This window comes from Xyrauchen texanus, chromosome 50, assembly GCF_025860055.1.
Source record: "Xyrauchen texanus isolate HMW12.3.18 chromosome 50, RBS_HiC_50CHRs, whole genome shotgun sequence".
In the NCBI taxonomy this organism is placed as follows: Eukaryota; Metazoa; Chordata; class Actinopteri; order Cypriniformes; family Catostomidae; genus Xyrauchen; species Xyrauchen texanus.
The window spans coordinates 11,990,558-12,015,120 of NC_068325.1; the positions used below are offsets into that span (position 1 = coordinate 11,990,558).

The 24,563-nt window shown below is 38.2% G+C and overlaps 1 protein-coding gene across 2 annotated transcripts in view; it reads right to left on the reverse strand.

The window, feature by feature from the left end:
- The window catches only part of LOC127641300 (SH2 domain-containing adapter protein F-like), a 45,365-nt gene that overhangs the window by 3,037 nt on the left and 17,765 nt on the right, over window positions 1-24,563 (reverse strand). For both annotated transcript variants that reach the window (XM_052124210.1, XM_052124209.1), the window contains 3 exons: window positions 20,286-20,492; window positions 2,390-2,555; window positions 941-1,060 (listed from right to left, as the gene is read on the reverse strand). In XM_052124210.1, the coding sequence (XP_051980170.1) occupies window positions 941-1,060; window positions 2,390-2,555; window positions 20,286-20,492 (493 nt within the window). The remainder of the gene's footprint in view (window positions 1-940; window positions 1,061-2,389; window positions 2,556-20,285; window positions 20,493-24,563) is intronic.

Consider the following 24,563-nt stretch of genomic DNA (forward strand, 5'->3'; position numbering starts at 1 on the left):
ATGGGGATGAGATTCGCTCACATCATTTACTGGTAATGGAGGGAAAGGAAAATAAATAAGATGCTCTACCTCAGAGTAGGGACAGGTTAGGATGGTTGGCTAGACATCCAACAACAAAATGGTTGATTAGGGCTGGGTATAGATACGGATTGCCAGATTTGATTAGATTGAGGCAATTTGATTCTGATTCATTTCTGTATATTTTAGTTTTAATGTCCATTTTGTTTACATATAAATTAAATTGTCTCTCAGCTAATGCTGTAAATTATATAGGGAACCTTCTTGGTACATTACTAATATATTTAAGCTGAAGCATGCCATTTCTGTGACACTAGCGCCACTGAACAAAAGGGCAAAAATAATCGAATGTTCACAAAACAGCTTTCGAATACGCCCCTTGTCTGCAGTTTTTCCAAAGAGTCAGAAAGTCCCGCACCCAATTTATGCCATTGGTTGAGTAACGATGTGTGGCGGGTCACTCAAAACAAAAACAGGAATTTTTATAGCACCACAAATACAGTGTTTACAGTTTTCCTGAAAATTAACCTATGAATGGCTTACTTATAGTTGACACTGCATATTAAGATGCGAAAGAAGAAAGTATTTTAACACTAAAAAAAAAGTTACGTATTTCAGCATTAATTTGAAAAATTAACAGGGCCCAAAGAATGCAGGTCAATTGCTATTTAACAGATATTAAACTGAAGTAAACTTTAAAGTAAAAGATTGGTCTTGGGTTTCAAGAATCAATGGCAGGATCACGAATAATCACAAAATCAGTATATTTACCCAGTCCTATCGATTGTGAAGGTTGATTAGTGAATTTATCCTCAGTGCTTTCATGCAGCAGTGCTTTAAAGGGATGAATTTGGAGATGCAACTTCTTTTAAGCATTTAAAATCAATTATATTTGAAAATATGTAGTTTTGCACATCTGCACCTTAGAGAGAGAGAGTAGTCCGAGCGACTGGTCTCGCTGTTTCGCACCAGATAGCTACACTCCTTACACAGGGTCAGCAGTGTCTCAGCCTCCAAACGGGACAGAGTGCCGTGATACCACCTAAGAGAGAACATACCAAAACAAATACAATTTATTGAAACCAGTGTTGGGTGTAATCTGAATACAAAGAAACAAAAAAAATGTAATACATTTTTTAACATTTTAAACAAATATGCATGTCTTTTTGAGTTTCTGTGACAGTTGAAAGGTAAGCACCCCCTAATAATCACTGTAAGGGAGAAACAGGTGTATGACTTGCCTGCGACAATGAACGATTACAACATTTCTGCAAAAAGTATTTAAGAAAGTAATTTAGAATTAGTAACATGATTACTTTTTATGAAGCAATCAGTAATCTAATTACAGTTTGATAAGTAATTAGTAATTTGTAGTGGATTACTTTTCCTGAAAGTAAAGTAATTTACCGAACACTGATTGAAACTAAGCTACAAAAACAGGCTCATCAGAAATCCACATTGTTGCAATGTCAAAACCATGAGCACATTAACATATGACGACCCACTGTGTCATATAATCGCCTGTTCAATATTTATCAACTTGGTGGGGTGTTGTTAATCATTCTACATTTGAAGAGATTAGCCAAACATAACATTGATCATTTACAAACAGAAGTCTTAAATGTACAGTAGCAAAAACAGTTTAATTCTGGATAATGGTCTCAGAAAAATAACTTAAAAAAATACAAAAAATGTGTACAATATGGCACCACTAAACAACTACTCATAAAACTAAACTTTTTAGAGTGAGTGCGTGTACGTCACCATTTTTATCTGCTTTGTTGCACATCCCCTATGAGACCACAGCAGCTGTCTGACTGTGGGTTATGTATCCGGGGAATTATGGATCCTGAACAGCTGACTAATTTGCGGCAGTTTTTGGACACACTTCAGTGCTCTATCTAATGGCCTAACCACGCACACAGCCGCCCTTTATCAACTTCATAAACCATAGTAGGGCGAGTTTCAATGATATTCCAATATTATGAAAATATTATATTGGTATCTTGAAAAAATCTTAATTATTTAATTTTGAATATGGGTTGTTCTAAGAATGTTCTGGGTTCAGTATAAGTTAAGCTATAATTAAATCTTTTGTGGCATAGTGTTGATTACCACTGAAAATAATTTAGACTCGTTCCTCAGTTTGTAAAAACAAGCCTAAAATGTGTTTACAGTAATGCACTTACAGTACATTACAGAACATTCCTTTACACTTTGACTGATTTGAATAAATATCTTAATTTGTATGTGGTTGGAAAAATGTGGATCCTGGAATAGCATCTTTTCAAACGGAACATTTAGGCCGCATTTGAAAGGATGGATGATTTCTTTCAATCTCTAATGGTTTGTGGTGACGTGTTGGGCGTACACTTGTTTCTCCAGGGGCTGGGTAGGGTCCACTCTCTCCCCCATCATGGAATGAGGGTCGCTGGGCTTGCGGAGCTTCATGTTGCCTGTGGTTGGTGGAGGCCTGCATGATCTCAATAGCTCTTTGGGTGAAGAGGAACGGTCCCACTCAGCACCTTCAAACTGTACTGTATGGATGAGAGTGAGAGAGACTGTACGAGTGAGATAAAGACTCTGTGGCGTAACATTTGACTTCAAACAAAAGAGCACTTATTCCCATTTATATTTTCCATAGGGGGTTTCATAAAATCCTTCATAAAGCCGTGAACAAACTATCCAGCTCCAAGGTGAATCAAAACTCTGAAGCAAAAAAAGTATTTACAAATCAGACAAATACAAAGTTACAAGACTAAACGTCTTTCATGAGGGAATGAACTACAATTGCATGAAGCACTGGGAAAGACATAATTAAAGACAAAACTACTGATTTAAAATTATTGATACAGGAACTTGAAGTATAACATTTTTGGCAAAATATTTAGATATATACAAATGTAGGGAGACCAAATCAATTGCATTATTTACAGTGCGTTATGCGAGTGGGTGGCCACTGTAGAGCAGTGTTGGCACACTTTGTTCAACACAAATGCAGCTATTACACGTATTTGTTTTTTTACGTTGAAATAACGCAGACTGATGGCTTCAACAGGAGCATTTACCATTGATTAACATCCCCAGAGCTCACGGTAGGTCTGCCTTTAAAGGTTTTTGAGTTATTGTTTAAAATCAATTCCCCTATGGAAAAAATGTATGCGATTTTTACTTCCGGAAGCAGACTGTTTTGAAAATAGCGGTTTCAAAAAACCGACATTATAAAACTATGATAAATTTCATCTCTTCCATGTTCATAACATTTTAACCAATAAAATGTTGCCCATCACTTGTCATGTTCATGGCTGTCCTAATCAGCCACAAGAGTAACAAGATGGGAGACCAGAAATGTTATCAGTCGATTAGGGTAGCCATGGCAATCTCGGAATCTCGATGTTCTAAAATCCAACTCCACATAGTTGTTTATTAAACATCAATTAAGTTCTGATTGGCTGTTACGGTCAATTTTTGGTTACATTTTCACTTTCAGATATGCCCGGTTAAGACAAAAGCTGCCTCCAAATTTGCATAATGTCAAAGTATGTACTTGTGCTTCTCGGCTGTTAAAAAAGTATGTTCTTTACAGTAAGTATGCAGGTGTGTAGAATGAATACATTCCTGTACATACTTCAATTGTGAACAATAACTTTAAAGCAAAATATTTACTTTCTTGATATGTGTAGCATTTACAGTTGAAGAGAGCCATGAGGCTTATGGTTCTCTGCCATTTTTTTTTAAATTCAGAGTTTAAAATCTGATGTCTCCACTGCTCCCGTGGCATTATGATATAAGTGTTTTAGAGTACCGGTCCTGCTCGACCCGCTCCGAGCGGGATTCGAACCGGCACGGGAGGCAGGCGCACTAACAAGGAGTCTAAATGCAACAGCCTTTGGCATCAGTCGCTACTGTGCATCTTGAGGCCAGGGGAGTGAGGTTTACAAATACTGCACAGGTATTACATACCAGCTGGCTCCGGTTACATTCAACCCCCTAAACCTCACTCCCATCTGGTTCATGGCAACATTGTAACTGGTCCTGCTTGACCTGCTCCGGGCGGGATTCAAACTGGTATGGGAGACGGGCGCACTAACATGGAGTCTAAAGGCTACGGCATCTAGTGTCAGTCGCTAGTGCGCCTTTTGAGGCCAGGGTAGTGAGGTTTACACATACTGCACTGCTATTACATACCAGCTGGCTCCCATTACACTACCACAATATATAGTAGGGGGAAATGCATATTTGGACACAGGGTACTGCAACTGTCATTATGAAGTCATCACATGCCAGGACAGAGGGTAACAAAGGAGGAGGGTTCCTGGAAATGAAAGTTGATGATGTAAATGTACGCCAGTCTGGAGCCCCAAAAGGGGAGGAGTTTGGAACAAGAAGTCAAACCAAGAGTAGAAACATAATTTGAGGAAGTCTAATAGACATGCTACTGTGATCAGGAGTGATCTAAATCAGGGTACAAATGGGAAGCAAACAGGAGGATTCTAGGAAATGTGGAAGTGCTTCTAGGATACACTGACTCAGCAAGCTGTACAAGAGGATCGACTCAAGACACAGAAAGGGCAGCAGTGTGGACAAGAGGTTAAAGTTCACCTTGCTCGCAAAAGATGGGCTCCTCCTCCAGCTGTCCCACCGGAGGAGGCCACGGCAGCTCGGCCAGATCTTTCATATCTGTACACACAGGTGACAACACACAGAGAGCGAGGGGGTGGAAAAAAGGACGGACAGAAAGAGAGAATGGTGAGAACTAGGCAGGAAATGAGAAAAAGAAAGAGAGGTAACCAAGAAGGTCAGAAATAGATGGTGATGACAAGTGAGAGCTGTGCGTTCACTGCAGTTGTCAGTGGTGGGATTTGTTATAGAGTTGCAATGTTTTCTCTAGTAGAGCTTCCATCCGCAGTTCACTCTCAATTACAGTGATGTCACAAAATAAAATGGATACATATGCAACACCACTCTTGATTTACATCCACTGATATACAGCTGCAATTTTGTTTAAAAAAAATAAATAAAATAGAAACCCGGGACACCTCGCACTCAAAGCAAAAACCTTACCTCATTACAACCAAAACATTATTTTGTAATCAACTCCCAATCACTTTTTTGGTAACACTTTACAATAAGCTTATATTTGTAAACATCAGTTAATGCATTAGGTATCACAAACAGCATTTATTAATCTTGGTTCATGATAATATGCTAACCATTTAATGTAACAAATAACAAACATGCTTCCCGTATATCCCGGCCAAATTGTACTTTCATTTTTATTGTTAATCATATTGACAATAGTTTCCCATTCCAAAATACTGCTTACCCCAGGCATCCTAGTGACGCCACTGAATGAGAGAGAGAGGGGAAGTGGCCATCCCTGAAGACATTGCACAGGTGTCAGTAGCAATGCATTGCTTATCACGCAGGAAATACAACAAAGAGTGGCCAGAGACAATGCAATGCGAGAGCTGAATCAACATATAATTACCATCTCAATCCCATAATTATCATTACCAACACTCGCACACATACACAAGGACTTTTGTAAGGCAAACAAGCTAGGGATGGGCATGTTGTTTTCTGGAATGCAGATAAATCATCCAAGTTTCTGAGGACAGGGGGTTGGTTTTGTAACCAACAATTACAAAACATCTTCTTTGGCCATTATGTTGCATCAGCAAGATAAAAGTGGTAGTTTTTCCAGTCTTTAACTGTACAGGTTTGGTGAGCCTGTGCCCACTGCACCCGCAGCTTTCTGTTCGTGGCAGACAGAAGTGGAATCCGACATGCTTTTCTACTGTTGTAGCCCATTTGTCTCAAGGTTCGACATGTTGTGCATTCTGAGATGCTATTCTGATGCTTTTTTTCTAGTAAGACCTTTGATATTAGGGCAAAAATCCTAATATTTTCATGTAAAAATATCTAAAAATCCTTAAAACAAGATAATTTTGATTGATCTTGTTTTAGAAACAACACTATATAAGATATTTAGGTTTTTCAGAGAATGTATTTTTAACATGTTTCTTACTGTACTGACAGAGTTTTTATAGTCAAAACAAGTGAAAAAAAATCTACCAGTGCTGAACGAGTAATTCAAAGTATTTAGAATACATTACTGACCTCGAGTAATCTAACAGAATACGTTACAAATCACATTTATACAGCATGTATTCTGTAATCTGTAGTGGAATACATTTAAAAAATAACCCTCCCAACCCTGCTTGTACACAGCGGTTATCCGAGTTATAGACTTTGTCAGTTCGAACTCGTCTGGCTATTCTCCGTTGACCTCTCTCATCAACAAGGCATTTTTGTCTGCAGAACTGCAGCTCACTTGATGAGTTTTGTTTTTGGCACTATTCTGAGTAAACTCTAGAGAAAATATAAAAAGTTACTAGTTGGTCAGATTGCATATATGCATTTTAATGTTCAGATTTTAAGCTTTTTAAAATTACATCTATTTAGTAATTTTTTATTAAATAACTAATTAGCTAGTGGCTCCAGCTAAAAGGCTTAAATCGCAAAAAGTCAAACTAAAGGTTATCGTTAAAAGATTAAGTTAAAAATGAATCTAGAGACTCCAATGCTCTATTCCATTCAGAGGCACTCCTTCTCGCTGTTTTTGAATGCAACAATTCGACCGGTGCAAATGCCCCTTACATGTGCGTCTGAGGATTTCACATACATATACTCCAACTACATTTGTTTTGCTCTCAAACTATATGATGTCAGAAGTTTACATACACATAGCCAAATACATTTAAACTAAATTTTTCCACAATTCCTGACATTTAATCATAGAAAACATTCCCTGTCTTAGGTCAGTTAGGATCACTACTTTATTTTAAGAATGTGAAATGTCAGAATAATAGTAAGTAGATACAATGATTTATTTCAGCTTTTCTTTCTTTCATCACATTCCCAGTGGGTCAGAAGTTTACATACACTTTGTTAGTATTTGGCAGCATTGCCTTTAAATTGTTTAACTTGGGTCAAATGTTTTGGGTAGCCTTTCACAAGCTTCTCGGAATTTTGTCCCATTCCTCCAGAAAGAACTGGTGTAACTGAGTCAGGATTTGTAGGCCTCCTTGATTGCACACGCTAGATCTGCCCACAAATTTTGTATTGGATTGAGGTCAGGGCTTTGTGAAGGCAACTCCAATACCTTGACTTTGTTGTCCTTAAACCAATTTGCCACAACTTTGGAGGTATGCTTGGGATCATTGTCCATTTGGAAGACCCAATTGCAACCAAGCTTTAACTTCCGGCTGATGTCTTGAGATGTTGCTTCAATATATCCACATAATTTTCCTTCCTCATGATGCAATCTATTTTGTGAAGTGCACCAGTTCCTCTTGCAGCAAAGCACCCCCACAACATGATCCTGCCACCCCATGCTTCACGGTTGGGATGGTGTTCTTCGGCTCGCAAGCCTCACCCTTTTTCCTCAAAACTTAACAAATGTTTTGGATCATTGGTCATTATGGCCAATAGTTTTCGTTTCATTAGACCAGAGGACATTTCAAGATCTTTGTCCCCATGTGCACTTGCAAACTTGCAAAGTGGCTTCTTCCGTGCTGAGCAGCCTTTTAGGGTATGTCGATATAGGACTAGTTTTACTGAGGATATAGATACTTGTCTACCCGTTACCTCCAGCATCTTCACAAGGTCCTTTTTTGTTGTTCTGGTATTGATTTGCACTTTTCGCACCAAACTACGTTAATGTCTAGGAGACAGAATGCATCTCTTTCCTGAGTGGTATGATGACTGCGTGGTCCCATGGTGTTTATACTTGCTAACTAATGTTTGTACAGATGAACATGGCACCTTCAGGCATTTGGAAATTGCTCCCAAGGATAAACCAGATTTGAGGTGGTCCACAATTTGTCTCTGAGGTCTTGGCTGATTTCTTTTGATTTCCCCATGAAGTCAAGTAAGGCTTTGTGATGGACACTCCAATACCTTGACTATGTTGTCCTTAAGCATTTGTTTGAGAACTGAAAAAGCATGTGGGAACAAGGAGGCCTACAAACCTGACTCCGTTACACCAGTTCTGTCTGGAGGAATGGGACAAAATTCCAGCAACTTTTTGTCAGAAGCTTGTGGAAGGCTACCCAAAACGTTTGACCAAAGTTAAACAATTTAAAGGCAATTCTGCCAAATACTAACAAAGTGTATGTAAACTTCTGACCCACTGGGAATGTGATGAAAAAAATTCTCTCAACTATTATTCTGACATTTAACATTCTTTTTTTCTCCCGTTTTATCCCCAATTTGGTACGCACTGTTCCCAATGTGCTCTAGGTCCTCGTGGTGGCGTAGGACGAATCTCAGTTGCCTCCGTATCTGAGACAGTCAATCCGTGCATCTTATCGCGAACTGAACACTTAATTTGTCAGCGAATTATAAAGTAGTCATTAATAGTTGGTCAGATTGCATACTGTATATATTGCAATGTTCAGATTCTACGCTTTTAAAAAGTCATCTTTTGGCAATTATTAATTAGCTAGCTGCTCCATACTTTGAAAGCGTTAAAATGCTAAATTACTGGTCAAATAATATAGGGATTATTGCTATCGCCGGAAAATCCATACTAATTGATCCCTATCACAATCCCATAACTCTAATTTCCAACACAGATACACATTCACAGTTACGAGGGGCCCTTTTTAACGCATACAATCACTGTTGCACACTCAAACAGGATTACAAGGTGAAAAATAGGCCAAGGGGGAGCTGTGTGACATCTTTATCAACAGACCACCACCCGACACCTCCACCCCCTTCATCGCCCCCTCTCCAAAGGAACACCACAGGGTGATGTTTAGAAAAAGAAACAGGCGGGTCCATACGTCTCCCCACTGACTGGTGAATTATTGAAGACAGAATGTCGCAGACTCTTTCACCCCACTTCCTGTGCATTATTGATGCCTGGCACGGTACAATGGTCCTAACTGGAGAGCAAGAACGGCCTGGATCGGATCATAGCATGGCCCTGCTAATCCTCCTTCAAACCCGAATAACCCTGTAAATAATCCAGCTAATTCTCCCAATAATTTTTATGATTTCACAAATAATCCAGTGTAATTCTCAATAAACCAACTCAATTTAATAAGTGTTTTGCCAAAAAGAAAAGAAAAACTAATAATGCAATTAAATAACATTATTTCCTACACTAATAATAATATATGATATATAACATGCTGATTTCCTGGGATTTTCATGCACAACCATCTCTAGGAGTTTCCTTAGAATGGTCCCAAAAACAAACAAAACATCCAGTGAGCAGTATTCTGTGAACAAAAAAAAGCCTTGATGGAAAAATGTCAGCGGAGAATGGCCAGACTGGTTCAAACGGAGTCTGCGGTAACTCAGATAACCACTCTATACAATTGTAGTGAGCAGAATAGCATCTCAGAATCCACAACACGTCAAACCTTGAGGCGGATCATGGGCTACAACAGCAGAAACCAGACATTTCAAAATAAGAGTCCCTGTTGTATTTTGGTATTATTTTTGGTTATAAGTCCTATGTACCAAATCAGATTTTTTTCAGGTTATTAATGGGATTTGGGGTTGCACAATGCAGATCATCTGAGATTTCAATAAATTTGGAGTCTTGAAGCCTTACTGTGCCCATCACAGTAAGGAAAGACAAAAAAACAATTCTTAGGAAGAAAACATTAAAAACTATTGGCCGATTAATCTGTCATCAGCATATTCCACCACCTTCCAATATCGTCAACCTCTATTAATCAATCTGTAGACCCACAGGTGCACAACCATCTACTCTAGGCCACGACCTCCTCAGCCCATCACTGAATGACTCTAATACTATGCATTAACCATCCCATCATTCCTGTGGTCCCAGCATGCCTGTCAAAGCCCGTAGGGCTGACAAAGGGCAGCGCATCAGTGCCTGTTAGCCGCAGTCCTGCACAAAACCCACACTGAAGAGAGGGAGCTACTCAACACAAAGGTCATCGCTAGGCTACAATACATCACGCTGGGACAGATGGCCACACCATTCATATATCATTACCACAAAAGCACATAGATAAAGAGAAATGTGGCTCTTGCCAGAAATGTGCCGAGACGGCAGATTACTCTAAGTGCAAACACCCATCTGGAATAATCAAAGTCTCATTTGAGTATCTAATAAAAAGAGAAACCATATTACATCTCTGGAAGACTGTGATTAAGTCTCGATTTAAACGATAGATGTTATTATAGAGGGTGCGACCAAACTTTTAATGCTCTTAATTTATGTGCAGTGTAAAATCTCATCTAGAGTAAATTGCTCTTGGTATCAGGACTCAAATAACAAATTTTTTAGATTTAATTGCTAATCTTGAAGATTTGTGAAAATTACTGTATGGAGCCGTCTTGAGAGAGGCCACACAAAAGACCATTATTTTGGTCACAAATAGTGCTGGTTGATATATCAAATAATTTTTTATATTGCCAGCAAAACATCACAAATATATCAAAGAAATACAGTAAATATCGTAATGATTATAATGCATTGTATATATGGCCTTGTTTTAAAAAAAGAAAAAGAAAAAGTATCATTAAACTACAGTAGTTTCATGACCCTTCCTTGTAACGAAACTTGCAAGTATAAAAGTGTTAAGACAGATATATTAACTTCAGTACCAAAAACGGCCTTACGCTTTGACTCAATTCTGTGAAGCAGTTCAAATTTTCCATTTCAATAAACCAAAAACTCTGATTCAGTGATTCATTTGCTTCCAGCATTGGGGAGTAGTTTTAATGACTACCAAATGTAGTAAAACTACTAACTTAGTAGCTACATATTTAATTAGCATAACAGTAGTTCAGCTATTTTGACAATAGTGTATCTTTTCCAGTAACAAGCTATATTTTCCAATGAGTAGCCATAAAGCATCACAAACGCTCTCATTTAGCATTGGATAAACCGAATCATTTTAGTGAATCAGTTCTTTTGGACAGTTCACATAAATGAGCCAGATAAAATAAACTATTCCCTTAAATTTAGCTTTTAGCGAATCGGTTATTTCAGACACTCATGCAAACAAATTAGCTCACATAAATTATACAATGATTCACTTGAGCCCTGTGGAGCCTTAAATGGACTTGCCTTCAAATTTTTTTGTTTATTGCTGCTGTTTTTTCACTATATTTCGATTCAGTTAAATGAAAAATAAATTTTTGGCAGAAATCATGGCTTTGATTAAATTAACCATGGTTTAGTATCCTTATAGAACCATACAGAACTTCTGATTGCAGAATTAAATAATATCTTCCAAATGTTATATATCCCAAAATATTTTCATCTTTAAATAGCTACAATGTAGTTACCTACTTTATGTAAGAAGCCTGTAGTGTAGCTAACTACATTTTTATGATTTAGAAGAGTAACTTCAGTGTAGTTTAACTACTTTTAGTTAGCAGTAGCTTGTAGTTAGGAAAGCAACTGTTTCAAAGCAGCTTCCCCAACACTGTTTGAGTCATCACTTGAATTTTGATTTAAGACTCTGCGTGACATTTTTCATATGCTAAAATGTAAAAAGTATGCCAGTATAAATACTAGCTCTTTATAACTATGTATTGTTAAACTGGTCCAATAGATCATAATACTTAAATATTCTTCCTTGCGTTTATTTCGTGAAAAATATTTAGATTATTTTAAACTAGATTTTTACTGCATTTTACTTCTTGCTATAAACCTTTTGAATCTGACTGGCTACAATTACTGTTTGGTTGAAATGATGGTTCCTTCGATTTAAAAAAATACAATAACAAATAAATATTTGGGGTTCAATTCAAGTAAAGCTCAAATCAACCACATCTATGGAATAATGTTGATTACCACAAAGAATAATTTCAACTCTTCTAATCTGGCTAGTGAGGCACTTAAAATGAAAGTGAATGAGGCCAATCTATAAACGTTAAAATACACAATGTTTCAAAAGTAAAGCCACAAGACAAACAATGTCAACAATATTCATGATTTTAGTGTGATAAAATTGCTTGCTAACCTCGTCTGTGTAAAGTTATATCCAATTTTACAACTTTGTTGCCATGGCGTCTTAACGGTGACAAAAAACTAGTGGTGCGTCTCAATCAGCTCCCTAGTTCAATAGTTAGAGTACTGATAAGGGGGGTAAGCCATTTCTAGGGCTGCCTCAATTGCAAAATCGTTCCAGTACACTGAATGAACAATCACTCCCTAAACATTTGTTAGAAGACGAGCACAGGAGTAAAACTATTGAAGTCAAAGCCTTATTTTCTCTTTAAAAGGGATGTTGTTTGTAATGTATTTTATCCATAATGACCATGAAAAATACATTTTAGTTTTTAGATTTGATTGAGAAAAGTAAAAAAACACTGCTTTAATGTAATTTATCTTTAATAATAATACTTATACTTCATTTATACAGTGATGTTGTTGATTAATATCAGCTGTGCTTTAATGCGCAAGCTCGTTATCATGTCAAAGGTAATTGAGCCATAAGTGATCCAATGCTTAGTGGATGAACACCCTTGCTAGTGCCCGAATTAATGTTCACCATATACTGATTCACAACAAAGGGAGCTGATTGAGACACACCCTAAAAGTTTATCCGCCTAAAACAGTTATCTGCTGCAAAAATGGCGATTCAGACTTTTCAGCCCAAATTGTATATATATGCATTTTTTGTCATTAACAATTTGTATTGATTCCATACTAAAATGTAAACAAACAGCACAATAATACACTTATTATAAAATAATAATACACTCAATCAACTTTTATCAGTTATATGCTGTTGATTGAGCTTAACTTGTATTAAACCCTGACTATTCCTTTAAGTCATATCAGAATAATATATAGAATATGTAATATTCTCAAAAAGCTGAATAATACAGATATTTATTTGGCTGTATCTCCCAGCACTAGTCACAACAGCAAATTAAGCTAATGTGCCATTTTCCTTTCACATATTGCTCACATAAATTACTGAAAAACAATACCAAGCAAATACCATTTCTCTTCACTCATTGCATTCATCCTTTTCCGCTCCACTGTCTAAGCTTTTTATCTTCTGTAAACCACTTACCACCCTCTCTCGCTTTCATTTCTCCTCCTAAGTGAGATGATATTCCCACCACCACCCCCATCTCTTTCGCTCTCTTGTGCCTCAGTGTATTTGTGAGAGACAGAATTACTCAGGACATGTCTTTCATTACTGTCACAGAGAGAAAAAGAGGAAAATAAATTGATATAGGAGCCATTCTAGCTTCCCTTGGGCTTGCTTACAGTGACTTAACAGACCAGGACATGAGAAGTACACACACAAACACACACACAGACACACCATGTTCCCTTAGCAGGCCTTCTAGTCAGACCAAATTCTTCCCACAAGGGGGGAAAATTGACTCAACAGCACTTCAGTTTGGGCCAATGCCCTCCAAAATATGGGTCTTTAAAATTGACAAATTATAGACTTTTCATTAAAAAAAATTCCCATATGTTTACTTATAGTGATAGACCGATATATTGGCCAGTATTTGGCCATTATTGGCATTGGCCTATAACAATGTTAGTTTTTCCGAAAAAATTCAATTTTTTTCCCGAAAGTGTTAACTTTCCCTTGTGTCAGTTCCAAAATCTATCAATAGATGCATCAATAAATGGTCAACAAAACCTGTTTTCAAGGTTTGTTCTCTTCAAGTTTTTGCAAATTTGACTAAATATTGTATAAAATAAGTGTTTATTTCATTTTAGAAATTTTGTGTACATCTTATTTGGTGTTGTTAAGTTGTATTATGTATATCAGCATTTATATCAGCAATCGGCCAGCCTGCTCTCTAGATATCGGTATCGGCCATTGAAAAACCCATAATTGGTCGACCGCTACTTATAATGTTAGTCGAGGATTCCATAATATGCCATTTTAAAAAGTCAAACACTAACTTAACACATACAGAATAATCAAGCTCCTTAAAGGTGCAGTATGTAAGATTCAGACACCCTTGTTAATAATGACACCTGTGGCCGCATCGACCAAAACAATGACGTAACGTACAAAAGACTGAACGTGATTCACCAACATCATGCTGACAGATAAGGTGGCATAATTAAAATTACAGTTATGATTATTTTACTAGAAACTTTGAGACTGTATATTATATTTGACTCTCCAGTGGTGGAACAGGGCTGAAACAAAGTGTGGATATAGGTCTGACTATGCGAGACTGTAGTTTGAAGTAATCACTTTTCTTTGCATGATACATTGACTGCATTTATACGATAGCCTATGTCGGCGTTAGCTAAATTTGGTGGATGATGACAATAGCGGTTTATAAAATAGACTATACATTATAAATATTTTGACACAATTCAGTATTGATGTGATTCATTACAACTGTCATTTTGATATATTGTTTTATAATAATAAATGTATATATTTTCTGAATCAAAACCAAATGATGGTCCCTCCAGGAATCAAATGCCCTGCCGATGTTTACTCTAGTTTTCGCTCGACCACGATCACGTTCCCGCTTAGCCAGACTGGATTCAGTAGATCAATGTTTATTTTATTTTTTTTGGCTTACTCAGAGTTTGTGTAGGAGTCGGTGTTGTGTTGGGAGCCGGACATTTGCTGGATTGCATCTCTAAGCTAACATAACATAGTGTTGCAGTTTGTTGTCGCTGTTGAATAGTGGAAGCACTGAGGCAAGGCTCTCGGGAGCGTGCATAAACGTCACATCTTTTGGATTTTCCCAGCAAAAGCGACCCGCTCCCTTTGCATGAAAATCAGTCTACAAGCTTTAAAAGGCAACCTAGGACATCCGGGAAGGGCTCATTTTTTTTTTTTAAGTTGCAATACAAGCCATTCACACATTGGGAAATAAAAGGTGAATATTACATGAAAATTGTTACATATTGCAACTTTAATAGACAAAATGACAAATACCTACCCATATAAGTACAGCCACACCAGTACACATTTTCTACCGTTGTGACTCTTTGATCTACAGTCTGTGGCGTGCTGTTGAATGCATCTCTGTGGTTGATTAGCGTGGTAATGAGTGCAGAGGCGCTTGAGGGATGTGCCGTGCGGCCGTGTGGCTAAAGTGATTGCCATAATTGAGTAGATAGTGACAGCTTTGCAATGGCCTAATTAAGACTCGTGGACTTGGGAGATTTTACAGCTCCCATCACACACTTTTAACAACTGGACCGAGAATAGAAAACCGAGCTGAGATGCAAATAAAATGAAACCATCTGTTGTGAAGGCATGTCAACACAAGCAAAGGACTTCAGGACATTTTTTAAATGGCATTACACGGAGCGCTCACGGTAATAGACTTCTCCATTCACATGCAGCTTGTTTTACAAAGGGAGTCATTTTAAAGGGCCATATTTCACACTTTTGTAGCATTTTTCCCCTGAAGTCCACTTTTAAATGTTCTTCAAGGTTTCTTGCACCAAAAGCACCCTCCCACTCAGACCTGAAAAATAATCAGGTTCCTACTGTACCTTAAAGACTTATGTGAATGACCTCTGTTATGATTGGCTAACATGAGTGAAATAAGTCGCAACGCCTACGTTTTTGAATACAGAGAACTGGCAGTGACTGTGGTGGTGAACAGTATTTTCAATTTTTTTGGACAGACAAATTACTCGTTGTAATGTTGTCACTTCATGTTTAGATAGGACACAATCAGTAGGTTTAGACGCACTTTAAAAGTTAAAATTTAGTCATGTTATCACAATAATTTTTCAATATAATGTAAATGTGCTAGTCTAATGAAATCATACCAGTTTGATTTTTGCAAAGTCGGTTGTAATGTAAGCTGAAATATAATTCAAAAGTTTCAGTTCAAAAATCGATTTCAAATATTCTATTATGCATTCGGTATGTTTACATGCACTTTAAAAGTTTGAATTCAGTCAAACTATAACAATAACTCTTATATTTTTTAGACCAACAGAAATCATATCCGTCCAATTGTTTTGAAATTTTAAGTTAATAAATCGATTTCAAATGTTTGATTACGCATTCAATAACGTCCTTTCATTGAATATTTGATTACGCATTTGGTATGTTTACATGCACTTTAAAGTTTGATTTAAGTCAGACTAAAACAATAATTTTGATTTTTAAATTGTCATGTAAAGGTGTTAGTCCCACTGAAATCTTACCAGTCTGATTTTTACAAAGTCAGACAAACATACCTAGATGTACTCATAGCTCTGATTCATCCAGCATGTATACACATTAATCGGACAGCAATTGGACTTGCCGTTTTGTGTCTGCACTGAAAGACAGAGGTGATGCCTGACTTATAAAACGACACTTGCTCAGCTGATGTCCTTCCTTCAAATATTCGATTACACATTGTGTCATGTATACTCGGACAAGCAGATGAAATTTGTAGCTTGACTACACAAAAACTTGCTGTTGCTCAATTATAACTGCTAATGTAAATGTACTGATAGTTATTCTACAATGTTAGTTACGTCTACATAGTAAACTAAGCTATTATTTCAAAAGACCAATGACAATATCATCATTATGTCCTTAAAGGGATAGTTCACTCAAATGAAAATTTTCATCTACTCACCCTCATGTCATCTAAGATATATATGACTTCATTCTGCTGAACACAAAACACTAGTGTCAAACACTAGGAAGTGTAATCAAGCTTGAAATCATGATCGTGCCTAAAGACTGCAAAGGTAAGATGTACAGTGAAAAATAAATAATATTTTGGTATGTTCTGACCCAAAACCAACAGGATCGCTTCAGAAGACATTGATTAAGCCACTGGATTCTTTTGGATTACTTTTTGTTATGGTATGGACCTACAGAGCTACAAAAATCTTTGTTTGTGCTCTGCAGAAGAAAGAAATTCATATACATGGGATGGAATGAGGGTGAGTAAATGATGAGAGAATTTTCATTTTTGGGGGAACTATCCCTTTAAAAAACACTTAATAGGCCAAGGTATTTGAAACTGCCCAATAACAGCCCACAAATTTCCAAAATGTGGAATGAGTTATATACGTGCTAACGATGCTTTAATGTGTCCTTCGGTCTCTATCCCCTTAAGCCAAGTTGCCTCTTTCACTCTTTTTTGTCCTGAGTTTGGTAATCACCACTGCTGGAGGGGCAGAGGGGGAGACGAAGGTGAGGGATGGAGGTGTGGAAGAGGAGGGGGATGGCAGATCGAGATGCCCCTAAACCCCCACCATGGTTTATCAGCCTGAGTGTGTCAGCACTGCAGGAGGACAAACCTGTCAGAGCTAAAAGTGCGAGAGAGAGAGAGAGAGAGAGAGAGAGAGAGAGAGAGTGACAGAGAGAGGGAGCTAGAAGGAGAGCAAAGGTGTCAGCGTGTGACTGATTGCGGCCCTCCACTCGCAAGGCTAACCCCCCTTCTCACGATTCACAAGCACTGCACACAAATCTCTTCAGTCGCATGAGGGAAAAACACACACACACTCAATGCGTATACACCCACACACATCACAGTCTAGCTTGTTGGTGATTGGTCATTAACAAATTCCTCCAACAGTCATATCATTCAGGGGTATGACCAAATTACAGTAAAAGAGTTTTTTTTTTTTAAACATCCTGCCACAGAAGACAAAGGTATTTGAGTTTGAGACAGCATAATGGTGAGTAAATATTGAGAATTTTTGTGGGAACTATTTTAATGATGCAAGTTGCGATGTTGCTTGGCAACCATAAATGTCTTAAAGGGTTAGTTCACCCAAAAATGAAAATTATCCCATAATTTACTCACCCTCAAGCCATCCTAGGTGTATATTACTTTCTTCTTACAGCCAAACACAATCACAGTTATATAAAAAAATATCCTGGCTCTTCCAAGCTTTATAATGGGAGTATATGGTACCTTAGATTTTGAAGCCAAAAAAGCGCTTCCATCCATCAAAAAAGTAATCCATACGGCTCCAGGGGGTTAAAAAAGGCCTTCTGAAGTGAAGCGATGTGTTTTTGTATGAAAAATATCGATATTTATAACTTTATAATCTATAATCACTGGCTTCCGGTACGGCCGTCCGCACATTCACGAGAGAGTTGAGTTCCGTTGTATGACGTAGGCGTAACATAAGCTCTAGTGAGAAGTGACGAACTTCCAAAAATGCATCGCTTCACTTCAGAAGGCCTTTATTAATCCCCTGGAGCTGTATGGATCACTTTTTTGATGGATGGAAGCGCTTTTTTGGGTTTCAAAATCTAAGGTAGCATATACTCCCATTATAAAGCTTGGAAGAGCCAGGATATTTTTTTATATAACTCCGATTGTGTTTGGCTGAAAGAAGAAAGTCATATATACCTAGGATGGATGAGGGTAAATTATGGGGTGAACTAAACCTTTAACTCAGCTTCGTGTTTTCTTGTTTTGTTTGGGTCATGTCCTGCACTGGGTTTTTTTACATTACTTAATGTTTTTTCATTACACTCATGTGTAAATAATGTAAAGTGTGTTACAAATGGCACAGCTACATTTCTACCAGTTGACAATGGTACTGACACTTGCACCAATTTCTACCATCACACAATATAAACCAGGTGGAAACTAAAGACATCTGTAAACAGGATCCAAAATATTTTAAGATTTGTCCATTTCAATCACATTTGGAGGTGGTTTAATGTAGTTGAAAAATGCACATGACCACATTGGGCTCATAATGTAAATGCTAGAGGTTGCAGGACTACTGTCTTTTAATAGTCAACAAGTCGAGCCCATTAGTTGTTGTGACGTAATTACATAACACCCCCATGGGTGGGACAGAATTTCCACTCTCCTACCCATTGGATTTTACAGTATTCATTAGATAGATCTACATTCGATACAATGTAATGGGTTTCAGCTAGTTACAGTACATGTATATTTAAAAACAGCAACGTAGCTGCATGTCATCTGGCATTACGTAGCCAGCTAGGCTGTCCCTGGGGTCCTATAGGTTGCCATGGTAATGCACATAGTAGTTTGACACCTGAAGGGATAATTATGAGTGACGGTCTGAGTGTTGTTTTGTAAGTAAACCGATCGGATGGAATAATCATCAACTACTATGTTATCTCCTCGAGTCGTAAGCACATTTTTATTAGAAATGTACAATAACAGGAAGGCACAAGTCAAGCTGTAATGTAGCTAAAAGTTAACATAAGTTTCTGAACATATTTTAGCGTAGCCTGGACTATTTGTATCCGCAGGTGGCTCCCCGGCCTCCTGCAGCCGCTTGTTCAGATGATTACGGGCGGACAAGGGAAAATAACTGAGAATTCTGCTCTAAACGTCATGTTTGCGCTTAGATAAATTCAAGTATGACTTGGAGAAAGTGCGCCATGTGTCGCGCTTGCTTTTTGTTCTTTTACAAATGAAAACTTGTGCTTTACTATCATGCAGTAATACACTACCAAAGAGACTGATGTATGTCGTCATGAAATGTGAGAAAAAAATGGTCAAAATAGACGCATATTACGACCAGATAGAAATGGCAATGCTTTTCACTTGTCATCAAAAACACATCTTAATACCAGATGGGCATGTTTGTTGAGAGCCCTACAAAAGGTGGTGTCTGCTGCACTGACCCTGTTAACTTGCCTTCTCTCTCTCAGTTAAAAATGTGTATGGCTAAAACGAATGCAATTTCGATGGTGTTTAGTGCTGTGCATTGCATGGTACTGCAATGCTGCTGACTGTTAACTCTGCTGGAACAAAGATCAAACATGCTGAGAGAAGCCTTAATTAATGGAAAAGTGTGTGTATGTTTGTGTTGGAGGGAGTGTGTGCTGGTGGGCACGGGAGAGGGGTGATTAATTTCAGTGTCACCTTGACCCCTAACTCAGAGATACAGCTCAATTAAACAGGATTGGCCTTGTGGCAGTGCTCTCATCTACTGTCTGCAAGTTCACAAACACAAGCGCACAGCTTTAACAGATGCATTAAGATCAGTATGGAGTATTCCACCTCCATCCCCAAAAACCCAAGACGTTAATGACCTATACCAATGAAAAACAAACATCTCTAAAAGTAAAACAAAGATAAACCCAATACACATCACAATCTATAGTTAAAAGTCAATATAAAATGGCAGTAACAACCCAGTTTAATTCCATATTTTGACATTAGAAGTCAGAAGAGGTTAAAAAAATAAGAGTGCTCGGTGATGTCATCAGAAATGTTAAGCTGTTTCAGAGGCGGAGCAAGTTTTGGCTGGCAGACGATTCAATTTTTTTTCCAGAGGATCTGCTTACCTGCAAATGCCTTAGAGATATGTTCCTTCTTCCACTCCCAGGGCTGGTCGTATTCATCGGCTGGCCTCTCGTCATCTTGCGGCAGACTGCTCTCCCTACCCTCCTCCGGCAGATCTGGCTGCCCCGGGACCCGCTCCTCATATGGTGTGTCGTAGAGCTGCACCTCACCTCTGACCCAGACACCTCCACCAGCTCTTCTCTGTAGCTCTGCAGTGCCAAACAAACCAGTAACATTCACAAACAACCTTTATTAGCCACCCATTTCCAGATCAGAGACCAGTTCCTTTCCTTTTCCACTGACACGGTGTCCAACATTGTGATGTACATTATGCCAGGAATTCTTTTGATTGAACTTGACTATTAAACCCAGAACATTCCTTTAAGCACAAACTGTAGTTAATCGCTTAATATGTTGGTGATATGGCCTCTTCCTGTCCAAGTATACAGTTCTTGGCCAGAATAAGCTGCAAAGTGGGCAAGACTTTATGCCAACAGTCTGGCGAGACTACTCTCATAGTGGTTAGGTTTTGGAAAGCTGATCTGGACAACTTCTAGCTTTATTTCAGGCTGTGGCATGTGCTCATTAAAACAGTGCAAGACAGGCTGTGCTGTTAAATCAAGACGCAACATTAAATCGATATGTTCCTTGGTTTCCACAGCTGGGCTCCCTCGCCTGGACCACATTAATTATGAAAATGCCTGGCGACGAGTGGCGGGGTATGAATTTGAAGGAGAAACAAATTGCGTTTGCACAGCTTGGCGGAAGGCTTCATATGGGTGGGCTTAACAAAGAGATAGAGATGGATGAATAAAGGCGGAGATGAAAAGGGAGGTGTGTGTGTATATCTAGTCCAATCTCGAGGACTGGGGTCTCTTGTCTCTCCTGATGGTCCTTTTCATTTCCATTATCATCCCTCTCAAACGGCAAGCACCAAACAACAGGATGTTTGAATGACCTTCAAGTGCTTTTAAGCACAAATAACATTCTGTTAAAAGCCTACAATGAAATGACCTGCGACTACTAAAACATTATGCCAATATAGAACGCTTTTAATGGGATAGTTCACCCAAAAATAAAATTCTAACAACATAACTTACATTTTATTCTTAAATAATGTTTTTTTTTTTTTTTTACTGTTCCTTACATAAAACTATCACTTGGAATATGTGTTGTATGTACTACCTTTATAGTGTGTTTTTGGAGCTAGACATGGTCACAATGAACTCTCGTTGTATGGCAAGAGCTGTGTAACAATTATTTGAAAATTCCTACTTTCTTGTTTTACAGATTTTATTTTTGGATTAACTATTCTTTTAATGTTATTAGACCTCAAATGATATAATAATAGTGCTCCTATTTCAGATAAAGTTGATCTTTCTGTACCTAAATGCTAATTTACATAAACACAGTTGTTCCAGTTCCATCCAAAAACATTCACCGAATGGCTTGAACATCAGAATTGATGACAAGCATGAAGCCAAACAGACAGACGTGGGACGGATTGCCTGGAGAGCAAAATTTGAGTTTGGCGAGACCCAAAGACGGAAACCGCAGGGCATACAATAAAAGGAGAAAGATAACCTATTACGCATCTTGCTACTACTGGGTGCCTTAGCCATCTCCATAGCGACAGAAAGGTGTACCTGGGGACAGACCCTGAGGTGGAGAGAGAGCTATGGGAAAACATGTGTGTGTGTTGATGTTGATTGGTTTTGACATGCGAGAGCAGGGCTGCGAGATTCCGCTGTACCTGAGAACTGATGGAGAATGAGAGAAGATTAACCTGTAGAGATGGATTGAAAATCAAATGAGGCTGCCTTGAAGGCAAGGCAGATCTGAGGAGAAATTAAGGTGGATTCTGGGTGCATAAAATTAATAAACAGAATTAGAATCCCTTTTAAATATTAATGAAAAAACCTGGAAAAACCTAGTGAGCAACCTTGCTGTATACTGACAACATATGGGGCTTTTCCACTGCACGATACAACTGGATTCGACTCTGCTCGCTTTTTGGGGGTTTTCCACTGTGGATAGTACCTGGTACTTTTTTTAGTACCACCTCAGTCGAGGTTCCAAGTGAGCCGAGCATGTATTAACTAAATGTGATGTCAAAACCCTGCAGATCACCGACTGTCAGAGAGAATCGCCACTACTGGTGTCACTGGATTTGCGATACAGGACATTAACCCGCTATTTTTAAAGTTATGTACATCGATATCAGTATCATTTGTTTACATGACTTTCAAATTGTAAAAAGAAATGGCTGTGCACAAAACCAGGCCAAATGAGGTGCAGACGTTCCTCTCGATAGTGGCGAACGAAATAACGCGAAACGAAAAAGTCTTTCAGGAAGTGTCTCAGCTTTTGACCGCACACGGCTACCACCGGACCTACCAACAGTGTAGGGAAAAGTAAAAAAAAAAAAAAAAACGTAAAAAGTGACTACAGAACCATCAAGGACTGCAACAGCCGGAGTGGTTCAAACAGAAAAGTGGAAGTGGTTTGACCAAATGGATGCTATCTATGGCAATGGGAGGGAGAGTGCCCTGGACTCGGCCATGGCGTTAATGGAGTCTACGATGGAGGATTTACGTTTTGTTACGTTAACTCTATATTCTGCTTGAAAGCTTCACTTTATTTAGTTGACCAGCTACTGCTTGCTTCTAAAACCAGGCCAATTTAACCGTTACACTTGTGTAAAATCACCAGCAACAACTGCTTTATGCAGCACAATGAGCTAGTAGCTAACTGCTAGCGGTCGTGTTATTGTTTATGGTAAGTAATATTTGTGTCGCTTTAAGATAACGTCATGGCAGTAGAGGCGGCTCAACTATGACAATCAGCCTATAATCCCACCCACGTTGAGGCGGCACTAAACTGCAGAGAGAATGCAATCTCAGAAATGTAATGGGAGCAGAGTCAAGTCAAACTGTAACCTGCAGTGGAAAAGTGCCAATAGACAGCAACCTTCTAAGGTGCTGTTCAGACCGAACGTGTACTTGCGCCAAAAAATGCTAGATGCAGCGTAATGAATTGAGCAGAATGCAGGTTTCTCAAGACGTGTTTTTAAAAGTTGAAGTTCATTTTAACTTGAAAGCGGTTTTAAAAATGTACGCTCCTTTGCAATATGCTGGAGAAAAAAAATATTTTGTGCATGTTTACATAGAAAAACATTTCAAAACAGTGCATGCGTAAAAACACAAGGCAGCATCCTTACCTAAATGGAACCTAAAAAAAAAAAAAGGGTGATATTGATCAGTCCAAAATCTGTCGACAGCCTTGTCAATGAATAGTAAATGTACTGTAAGTTTTCCATTGAAGTGAATTCAGAGTAAATATTCGATGAAATAACCATCTCATTTGCTGTCATTCAATTATACTATATATACTTTATATCGGCATAATAAAATCCCATATCAGACGAGCAGTACTAATAAGTGACTTATTTGAAATGCTCTACATAGCTCACTAGCTTTTGGAACTTATATGTCCAAGAAAAAAAGACCAATCTAAATCACTGACCAAGGTCATTTTTTTTTTTATATATAGGTCTATATTATTGTATTTTTTGCAAATCAACAAGTGGGGAAAAATGGTCAACTTGGAAAGACTAAAAAAATTGAAAAGACAATTTCATAACAACAGCACTATAATCTGCAAGTCTCCAAGAGAGAATCGGCAGTGAGTCACACTCTGAAACCACGGAGTGTCTGACTTAAATGGCAAACCAGACTCCCCTGGGGCATGAGAATATGAACCAATAGAAATAAGCAGATCACTAAATGAGCCTAAAAGTGTCCATAGAGCAAATGTAGATCATACAAAATCCAAGTTGAACTTCAGGAGTGAACTAGAAAGGTTCAGGCAAAGCCTGATGATGAAGAAATCAAAAAATGCTCTATTTTCCAATGAATATGATTCTTGGACAAGCAGGATGACTTTATGCCACCTTTTACTGTAGAGACAAGAATAGAAGAGTAGAGAGATGGCTAGAACTGATGGGGAGAAAAAGGGGGAACAGGATCGGGACACAAATATATACGCTACAGAGTATATATATCTGTCAGAATTAATGCATGCGATTAATTTGAAAAGTTTAACACATAATTTTTTCTTTATTGCGATTAATGCATTTACCGTTGGGAAGGGTGCATCCTTTGTAATGTGTCCACCCAGACTCATTACACTGACGCAGAGACTGTTTTGCTCTCTCCTATGATAGATTAACGGAGGCTGTTATCTCAATAAATAGAAGAATCTCTGCACACACACACACA